Source organism: Apus apus, chromosome 4 (assembly GCF_020740795.1).
Source record: "Apus apus isolate bApuApu2 chromosome 4, bApuApu2.pri.cur, whole genome shotgun sequence".
Taxonomy (NCBI): domain Eukaryota; kingdom Metazoa; phylum Chordata; class Aves; order Apodiformes; family Apodidae; genus Apus; species Apus apus.
Genome location: NC_067285.1, coordinates 56,588,829 through 56,599,197, shown reverse-complemented (window position 1 = coordinate 56,599,197; position 10,369 = coordinate 56,588,829). Strand labels below are relative to the sequence as shown.

Genomic DNA, 10,369 nt, shown 5'->3' with positions numbered 1-10,369 from the left:
TGAGATTAACTGGTCTGTGGTTCCCTGGTCCTCCTTCTTGCCCTTTCTGAAAACTGGAGTGATAATTGCCTTCCAGTCTTCAGGCACCTCTCCTTGCTCTGAAAGGCTCTAAAATGCACATCTCAAGAGGATCGATATCAGGACTATTTCTGGCTCTTTCAAAGCTGCAGTAAAACAAACCTTTACCCTTGCTGTCATCACCTCTCCTTCTTAGAAAGTGTCAAGGACCTTTGTGTTTTCCAAGGGCTGTTATAGTGGCCTCCTGCAGAAAGCTACATGGTCAGAGTGAAGTTTGCAGAAACTCAAGAGTGCAAGGATGCTGTTCACTTTCCAGGCAGCCTTTGGTGGGGATCTCCAAAGTGACCTGGGAAGGGTACTTCTCAGTGCATGTTTCTGCACAGAGTGTTACTGAGCTGACTCGAAGTAAAAGACCAAGTAAACGCGGCTGTCAGGCTTCAACAAGCTTCCTCATCAGGTGCAAATGGACAGGAAAGGTTTTTGTCCATTTGCACCTGATGAGGAGACATGTTTCTCCCCCAAAAGCTGGTGTCCGCCACACTGTGTTTTGTTCCCGTAGATCAATTCAGCATACTTTGGATCAATGTTCTCTACTAATGACTTATTGCTTTTTATTTTCAGGTTTAAACTTAAAATCTACCAGCAAATATTTTGTCATCTGAGAGACACCAAGTGCACAGAGTCAAACCTGTAAGTTCCTAAGTGAGAATGGTTTGGGCTATATCAGCAGTTTCTAGTTCCTAGAAAGAAATGTAAGTCTAGAAACTTTTGCTGGGATTAAACAGGAGACAATACTACAGCATGGAGGAAGAATTTCTATTTTTGGCTACACCCTTAAGGCAACAGAGGAAGCATATGTCGTGGCTGCAGTGACAGCTAATGAGCAGATATGCAGTATTAATTGCAGTAAGTGTAACACACTGAACAATCTATCAGTTTCTATTTTCTTGGCAGCTGTAGCTTAGATCCTTTCGACAGGCACCTCTGTCTGCACGGGCTGCTTTGTGTTTACCTCCCTGGTGGCACAGAGGAGCTGCCCCACTGCTTCCTGCAGCCCGTGTGTGCAGCCAGGGCTGTTTTCGCCTGCGTCAGCCGCTCCAGGCCTGCTTTGGGCACTGCCGCTCTTCAGATGATTGTCTTCTTCCCCCTGCTTGAGGGGCTGACCCAGTTGTACTCGGCTCGCACCAGCACGAAGCTGTTCTCCCGGCTCCTGTGGAAGCGCATCCCCTCCCCGCTATCCAGGGTGGCGAGGCGGGGGTCAGGCGGGCTGAAGGCCACCTCCGCCCGCTTCTGGCAGCGCGGGGCGCAGAGGCAGCGGGCGGCTGCCAGCGCCAGGCCCAGGGCGGCTGTGCAGACCAGGAGGATGCCGAGTTGGGCTGCGAGGAGTCGGGTCCCTCTTCCAGGGTCTTCCCCCTTCCCGGGAACAGCAGACTCAGGAGCTGGTCTGGTCACCCCTGGCAGGGTATTTCCAGCCACTGCCTCCTCCTCGCCCTTGGCGCCTGCCGCCGCTGGCTGCGGTGCCGGCTTTCTCTCTGCCATCTGCCTGGAAGCTGACGACAAGTTGCCAGCAGCGTCGGCCTCGTGAAACCAGGCTGTTGTCACAGCGGCGTCACCCAGGTGAGTGTGTACGTGCGGGGCAGAAGGAGACCCTGTCACAGCCAGGGAGGCTTCCAAGGTGGCCCCTCTCTCAGGACTGGCCTTTGAAGGGAAACACAGGACAGGATGTGCAGTGAGGGAGGAGAAAGGGGCTGATGAGATTCTCACTTCTGATATCACGGTACAGTTCAGCTCTGCGTTTCTGACCCCCAGGTGTCCCCCGGGCCTTGGAATAGCCCTGGTCCATCCCCTGGTTACTCAGTAGCTTTGAGAAAACGAGGCAGATTTCCCCCCTCCATCTGTATCAGAATTGCCATGTGAGGGATGAGGAGCTGGATGCCGGTCTCGGGGAGGCAAGGCAGAGGGGATTAAGGGGCAGGTGGAGAGGAAGGTCACTGCTTTGTCTAAGTAAAGGTCTGCAGCTCCCATGGTGGTAGTGGTATTTTTCACAGGCATTGTTATCGCACAACAAAAATGACCTAGTAAACAGTTCTCATCTTGAGTGATGCCGGGGTCATGCTGAAGGATAGGCATGATCTTCCCAGCCGGGCTTCCTGTTTGGGGTCACACTGGGATTTGTTACTGGCCTTCTGAGGCAATGGATCAAGTCATGGAGCAGAGGGAAACTTGGGATGGCCTTTGGCATCAGCAGTTTCGGGCAGTCACATACAACCTGTGGACTCTAGCCAAAGCCTGTCTTGCTTTCTCAGTCTACACACACAGTTTGAAACCTGCTGCCTCTTAATGGTGCTTAACCACCCATTTAAGTGGGAATGCCTGTTGTTGCATGCTCCTGTTCCCAGGAGCTCTGCCTGGTGCCACACACCATCACAAAATTACAGCCACACCATGCTAGTTCTGCAGCCCAGACTCTGCTGTAGATATCTTCCAAGGCTAACTGTGAAACAATCATATGATTTAGGAGGCCTCCACTGAATTTTTCCATTCCCACTGTGCACTGGAGCCCCCATCCAAAACTTGAAAAATGTACTGGAGTCTTTTCTTTGGCTCCACTGAGATTTGGATCTGGCCCTCAGTATCTGGCACCTCTCCAGACTGTCCAGCCCAGCAAGCTTTTTCACACATCCATTAATTACACCAGAGAAACTCTCACCCTCTACCGAGATCACTGATTTCTCAAGCTTGCTGGGAAGACAGTGTGACAGGAGCATAAAGTTGAGGTAGGAGCCCTGGCAAGCTGTGAACCAAAGGTGCTAGTAAAATACAGTAGTAAGTTAAAGATTTTCAGTGGCTGAACTGCAAACTGTAAAGTAGGTGTCTGGCAAAGTTCAGAATGTTTACGTATGGATCACTTGCCCTCAAAATGTAAACACCATACTGTAGGGATATACTGCAGGATTTGGAACTTTGAGATAGCAAATGAAATTGCCTTGCAAGCCCTTGTCCTGTTGCACCTCATTTCTCATTCCTTTTTATTCCTCTCTCGTTTCTTGCCTAATCTCTCAGCATTGCTATTTTGTTATGCTCTTCTGGTCTTGTCTTGCACAGTAACTTTTCCTTTCCTTTTGACTACCATCTTCTCTCATTTCTCCACTTCTCTCCATGGTTATGCCAGGTATTCATGTTACATGTCTCTCCTTTACTTAGTCTCTCCTCTACACCTTCCTAAATATTTCTGCCTCATTCTCTGCTACATGACCCCTTCCTCTTTTTATTTTCTGTGAGATTATTTCTCTTCCTCCCATGGCATCCTGCAACCCAGATTTAGATCTTTATTTTACTTCTCTCCACCCCCTGTGTATTGGACTTCCTCTGATAACTCTTTGCCTTGTGTCTCTAAGCTATCCCTGCTTTCCAGCTTCTCCACTAGTTCACATCTGAGCATCCTTCTCTCATCTCCACAGCCTTGATGTTCTCCAGTTTCTCTCTTCTTCCTCTCCTTTTCTTTCTCTGCCTAATTCCTCACATATCCTTTTCAATTCTCGCATCTCCTTCTGTATGGGCAGCCACCCTGCTCCCCTGAAGCTGCAGTCCTTTCACACCTTTCTGGGATTCCTCTCCTGAGATCACCCCTTCTCGAAAGGTGCTCCCACCCACTTGTCCCACCTGCCAGCTCCCGTTCTTCCAGCTGCCTCAGGTGAGTGCACCTTGTGCCTGTGGCTAACCCTACTTCCACCATCATCACCACCACCATCACCTCAGGCTTTCTGGGCCATCCAGCTTTCCAGGCTGACCCTGTCCTCAGAAAGCACACAGCTTCATTGGCCATCCCCAGGAAAGGTGAGGACTTTGGCCTCTGGTGAATGTCATGGGTGGTACCTATCCAGCACCTCTGAAAAAGGAACATCTCAACCTTCCACAGGAATAAAATGCACATTCCTAACCCAGTAGCATCCAGCAGCCTGCAGTCATCTTTACATATGGAAAAGGTACTTTAGAATGTTTTCACAGCAGAACTCTTAAACCTTAGACAGTGGGCTCAAAAGGAAAACAAACAAACAAAAGATAAATTTAAACCAAGTCCCACTTAAAAAATTAAGACTCTTAACAGTCTCAATTAAATTTTAATAACTTATAGACATACACAGGCTCCTTGGAGCTGTGATGCAGTAGAGAGGTTTTAGCCTCATCTTATCTTAGACCTTTCTGTCTTCAGAGAAGATGTCCTCCCCATCCCCGCTGCTTACCTGCCCTTCTTCTTTACACATCAAACACAAGCGTGGGGTGGCAGCGCTGGCAGTGCCTTCTGCTCTGAGATATGGACAGAGGAAAGGCAGTGTTAGGAAGTGAGACCTGTCACTGTGGCTCAGGTGGGAATCCCTGAGCTCCACACCACTGGACAAGCCTGCTGCTCCCTAGAGAAACCTCGGGATTCACCCAGGCAATACAGACTGTACAGGGCTGTTTTTAATAACACCTGGTCATTTCTTCCTGTCCCCCTCATTTTCACGCACAGTATGAAATGTTGCATGAAAGCTCATGCAGCCCAAACCCCTCTAGGACTTCTGAGCAGACATCCTCAAGCCCAAATTTCATAATTGCTTTGAATCCTTCCTTTTCCTTACAGATGGAGAAATAGATCTGCTGAGTCCACCATGTCATTGAATATTTGGATGTGCTTGTGGTGTAGCAGTAAATAGTTTTTATCACATTTTTCAGCCACCTGGCCAGGCCCCCACTGAGTTGAGCTCAACCAAAACCAAACTCAACCAAAAAGTTGGGGTTTTAGGAGTTTTGTTTTTCTCTCTGTCACTGTCATATGCAATCTCCAAAGGATTATTTCTCAAAATTTTGGCAAGGAAAGACCCTCTCACCTCCCCCCTCAGCCACAGACACCTTCCTACATGGGCCCTCACTCATCCACAGGGAATCTAGTACTATTTTCCTTCCCCAGAAGGGCTGGAGAAATACCTCTTCCCACCGCCTAGTTTACCCATCAGAGGTGCTGTAGCTGGGGGTGTCATCCTGGGAGGGGGAACTTTGCAGGGCATCCGTCGTACCGAGGTCTCGGGTGGGGAGGGATGGCTCCAGTCCCTGCCTGCTGGGCCTGCTGCTCCCACTGGATGCAGCCCACGAGGGCCAGACCAGCTGCTTTGGGTCAGCAACGGGATGGGCATCTGACCCCACACCCAAACCTGGCTCCAGTGCTGGCCTTGCTGCGACACTGGTGGGGCTGGCAGGTGGCACAGGGGTGTGCAGGAGGAGGATGGTGGCAGCCACGGGAGAGATGGGACCTTATCCAGCATGGAGACAAAACAAAAATCAGGGAGAGAGGAGCAAAAGTCTAGAGTCTTTGGTTTGTTTATTTTAAATCCCACTCAGTGCTAATGTTTGCTAGGAAAGATTGTAATAGTGACTTTTTTTTTTTTTTTTCATGTCACTTAATTTTAAGTGGGAATGCAGATGGAAAGCAAAGCAGTGCCTATATTATGGCCAGGTAAAATAATTGGCTTGGGTTGGAAGAGATCTTAAAGATCATCTAGCTACAACCCCCCTACCATCAGCAGGGACACCTCCCACTGGACCAGGTTGCCAAAAGCCCCGTTCATCCTGGCCTTGAACACTTCCAGGGAGGGGGCATCCACAGCTCCTCTGTGTATCCTGTGCCAGTGTCTCATCACCTTCACAGTGAATAATTTCTTCCTAGTGTCTAATCTAAATCTACCCTCCCTTATTTAAACAGCTTTACTAATTGCACTTGCTTGTCTTCAGGAGCTGAGATTCTAGGTAAAGTGTGTTGTATTTTCAGGTTTGCATTGAAATCGTAAGATCTGGCAATCCTGTTTATATTTCTGGATCTCCTTAAAACTGGCTCCATCACCTTGAATGCTAACCCATGCCCCCACTTCAAAGAGTTCACGCAGCCATCACTGATCTCCCTGACAGCCACAGGAGTTGAACGGGTCCCTCCAGCTTGTTTGGGTCACTTGTGTTCAACACTTGCCTGGAATGAGCTGTAAAACTACTCTGTGGGAAGCAGTCGGTAAGGAATCCCATAGCTTTGCTCACCATACCTGTGTGGTGGGGGTCGGATGGTCCCTGCGAGGCTGTGGGGGTTACAGGATCAGGCTTTTTGCTGCTGCCAGCAAGAGTTTCAGTTTGCCCTCGCTGAGCCACAACAGCAGATTCAATCTTTGCCCAGTAAACAAAGTATGACTGGACTATGGAAATGCTGTTAAAACATAATTAGGCAAGAATTTACTGGCTGTATAGTATTAATAAAGCATCTCACTGTTTAGCTAATCACAAGGACTGCTTTAATCTAAAGACAGAAGCAACACAAAAGTATTTTAAAGGATTAGGCCATCATACATTTTGTATTACAAATAAAAGATACCAGGTCCCATAAGAAAGATAGAGGGTGAAGAATCACCACTCATAATTAAGATCAGCCACAAAAATGTATGGGGAATTATATTAAAAAAAAAAAAAAAAGAGAAAAAAGTATTAAATTTGCTGTGTTGATTGAAGTACGTTTGGAAAACTTGGACTAGCTCTGCCTATAATCTTCCGTCGGCAGGGAGACATCAGTGGTATTTACTAATTAAAACAAGTCAATGTAACTTGTACAAACAGCAGAATAGGTAGGGGGGGGAAAGTCTCTTCTCAGCCCTCTAATATTTGAGCCTGCCTAACCCTCTGCTTTTTGCCAGGTGCCAAAAGTGCATTGGCCAACCTTTAGCTATTCACCCAGAGAGCCTCATTTCAGCTGGAGATTTTTGGACAATTTCAGCTCAGATTGCTCAGCTGCTTCTGAAAATGAGTTAAGGGCAAACCAACTTGGCTTCTTCTGTGCCAGAACAACACATTTTTAAGCCTAACAAGGAGTTTTTCTAGATGCTGTGATAGGGAGAAAAGAGAGAGGCTACCAGAAATCAGCTCAGAGGGCCAAAAGCCAGAGGGTGAAGGAAGCACCAGAGCAGGTGGCTAGGAACAGAGGTTGGGTTTCGGTTGGATTTATTGAGTTTTATGTGGTTTAAATAGTATTTCCCAATCTAAAACAACAGGCAAATTTGGAAATGCTAAGCAGCACTGTTTTTGTTTCAATGAATTTGTGTTGCATTGCAATGAAATGCACAAGCAACAGTGCTCACCAGGATGCTTATGTTTTGGGGAGTTAACAAGGATCTGGTCAAACAGCTTCTAAGCAGTTTTGTAAAGTAAAAACATAACAATTTAATGTCTTCCAAAATGTAAAGTCACTGTGCTTCCTCTAAGACAGCCAGTTATAAAATGTTTAATTTCATTCCAAACCAGAACCAAAATACTTAGACAATTTGGGACTTTGGTGCAGAGTAGGGATGTCAAGTTTTGTCTGAGTGCTCACTCTCTCTTCCTACTGTGAATAATTCTATTTACACTTAACTTTTTAAAGAAAACACTAATAATTTTATTTTTTTAAAAAACGTAATAATAGAAGATTATCCTGTATGCAGGGAAGTCCTATGGGCTGTGTTATTTAGAAAGACAGGCAATGTGATCACAGTTGTCTCTTTATGCCTAAATAATTATATTTCCTAAGGTCCTAGGCTGTCATCTTCCAGTGTATTTATTCTGAGAAAATGTTGACCATGTAGATAAAAAACAGCACTACCTAGCAGATACAAATGGTGGCTTTTGTGCCAGCTGGGACACTGCTGCAGCATTTGATAAGTATTTAGCTATATGTCCACTGTGCTGGACAAGTATGATGGGAAAATGAAGCCAAGCCTTTAACTGAGAAGACACAAATTCTGGTTAGGAACCAGCATGTTCTTACAAAAACTTGATGTCTCCAATGGGTTGGTCTGGTGCTTTCCATACAAAGGACAAATTTCTCTTCAGTGACTTGTCTGAGTGGGTCACAGTGTCACCATCTTCAAAACAGTTCAACAGCTTGGAACCAGGAGGGATGAAGACGAATGTGCCAACTATTTCGTCATTAGACACTGTGCGAGCTTGAAGCAAAAACCCCATAAAATCCCGAGTGCTCCTCACAGTCACTGCAAGACAAAACACGGGGCATGAAGGGATTTGTCTCATAGTTGTGGGGTGATTTTTTTGCAGTGGAGTTTCCTGTGCTAACACTGAAACAAAACAAAAAAACCAGACCTGTGCAAAAACAAAATCTTACTGTCTTGATTCTCATGGTCTGTCTTGGATATGCTGGGTGCTGGAGTCCAGACTTTACCTTTAAGTTTTTAGTATGTAATTGCACACAAAATTTGCTTGATTCTTCCCCCCTTTGATTATAAGCAGCTTTTGTGCATTAGGCATTTTGTGCATTGTGCATTAGGTAGTGTGCAGCCATTTTTTAAGGAAGGAGGTTTGGTTGCTGCCCTGTACACATGCAAAAGGCTTGAAGGGGTTTTATTTTTCATGGGGATGTGCATGCAAGCAGCCATGCTAGGGAGCAGTGCCTCAGCTCTATCTGCATGGGGATGGGAGTGCTGCCTAACCTTACCTGAGAGTCAGGCAAGTCACCCCGGCCCCTTTGTGTGGTGCAGAGGAGCAGGGAAGGTGACTTCAGCCTCTGGAGGTACCAGTCACAAACCATTGTATGTAATGACGTCTGGTATAGTTGAGATGCAGTTGAGATAAATGGATCCCACTCAAAGCATCCAAACCTACCAGCTGCCTCCAGCAAGCAGTTGGTCTGCAACATGGTGAAATCCTGGAGTTGGACATCAGCTGAGAAACTCTGGGCAAAGGACGTTTGTTTCCTCATTATGAGATAGGTGATGAAGCTCACTCGGAGCAGTTGTCCCTCTTCCCAACCCTCACAAAGATTAAAGCCACACATATTTTTCAGATTCAGGAATAAGAAGCTGTTCCTTACCTGGAACCTTGTCACCTGGGGAGTAGAAGGACATGTTGGTGTGGAGAGTAATGTAGTTGTTGCTGGGGCTGTGCAGCTGCACTCTCAGGTGGTTGGGCATCATGTCAGTGCAGGCAGAAAGGCTGGCGCCATGTGAGAAGGCAGTTGTGTAGGAGGCCAAGCAGAGGGTTGTGCCTACCCAGCTGATGAGGCCAATGTGGGCTCTCCTGCCACCCTCCATCCCACAGCTGTAAAACAACCAGCAGGTTCACTTCAAAGCAGCAGCTTCAGCAGACTGTGAGCCCGCCTGGCGCCTTTGAATTAGCTGAGCTCCAGAGCTGCCCTTCCCACAGCCTTTAAATGAAGGAGAATAAATGATCTCTGTGGCACGTGGAGCCACTTCGGTAATCTACAGCTTTTAACATTTTGAAGTAAATTGTTGAGGCTGGAAAGGAAGAGGCCCGGCAAGAGGAGGCATTTCTTGTGATACTGCCCAGGGAGGGAGTGGTTGAGGAAGATTTGCCTTAGAAAGTCTTGCAGTATTTAGCAGGACAAGAAGGCTCTGCACGACTGCTCTCAGCACACCTCACCATTCCCTACCCAAATGTACAGCCTGATCAGTGGGGGAAACATCTGCCCTAAGACCTGCAGGGCTGCTGCCCAGCACAGAGCCTCTCCTTGTTGTGTCCCCGCAGGGACAGCATGTGTGTATGTCCCCCTTGCTCTGGCCTGGGAAGCACAAGCACTTTTAGCAGCCCATGCATTGTGGCTTGGAGGTGCTGGGCTGCTTGTGACCATCAGACCCATTCCTGGCTGCCCAGCAGCATTTCAGCTTGTCATTCTCAGTCGGGGTTTGCTGTTTCTGGTGAGAGGGCAGAGATGCTGTCTTTGAAGTCAGCCTTGGAAGCCTGAGATAAATGGGCAGCTGTTTTGGCTAATGCCAAGATTTCTACTTATTCTCTGATTTGTAATCCAAGCAAGCTTTATTTTTTTTTTTCCTTGACATGGTTGAAGTTTAACGCTTGGCATTAAATGCATGTCTTCAGTACCTCTCAGCTTTGGTGGCTGGCACAAAACACGTTTCCAGAATAGCTGGAGTATTGTGTTATTCTGATTTTTCAGAATGTGCTTTTGAAAGTGAAGCTGAAGGACGAACAGACAGTATTTAGTGTAATGGATATTGTAAGTCAGGTAGCCCTGCTTTTGGTGTAGCGCTTTCTAATATCTTCTTTTCAACATACAGCTTTTCCTGGCTTAGATTTCATTACACTTAGTTAATAAGTAGATGTAAACAAGCCAGAGGAAACTGGAGGCTGAGGAGGTCCAGCTTACACCTCTGCCCCTATGCTTCTGAAACTTGCCAGCTGACTCTTAACAAACCACCACGGCACAGGGAGCAGTTCATGCCTAGCCCAAAGCAGGGAGCAGATGGATGCAGTTTAACCTTCCACAGCAGAGCACTGTCCCACTCCACCCAGTTACAGGCCAGAAGATGCT

The 10,369-nt window shown here is 47.1% G+C and overlaps 1 protein-coding gene across 1 annotated transcript; it reads right to left on the bottom strand.

Moving 5' to 3' along the window:
* Positions 1–1,143: 1,143 nt before the first annotated feature.
* REELD1 (reeler domain containing 1) lies at positions 1,144–9,113 on the bottom strand. Its single transcript, XM_051618273.1, has 6 exons — positions 8,894–9,113; positions 7,835–8,057; positions 6,090–6,247; positions 5,009–5,309; positions 4,263–4,326; positions 1,144–1,716 (listed from the first exon to the last, which is right to left on the bottom strand). Exons 1-6 carry the CDS (start codon positions 9,111–9,113, stop codon positions 1,144–1,146), a joined length of 1,539 nt encoding a protein of 512 aa, XP_051474233.1.
* Positions 9,114–10,369: the final 1,256 nt, after the last annotated feature.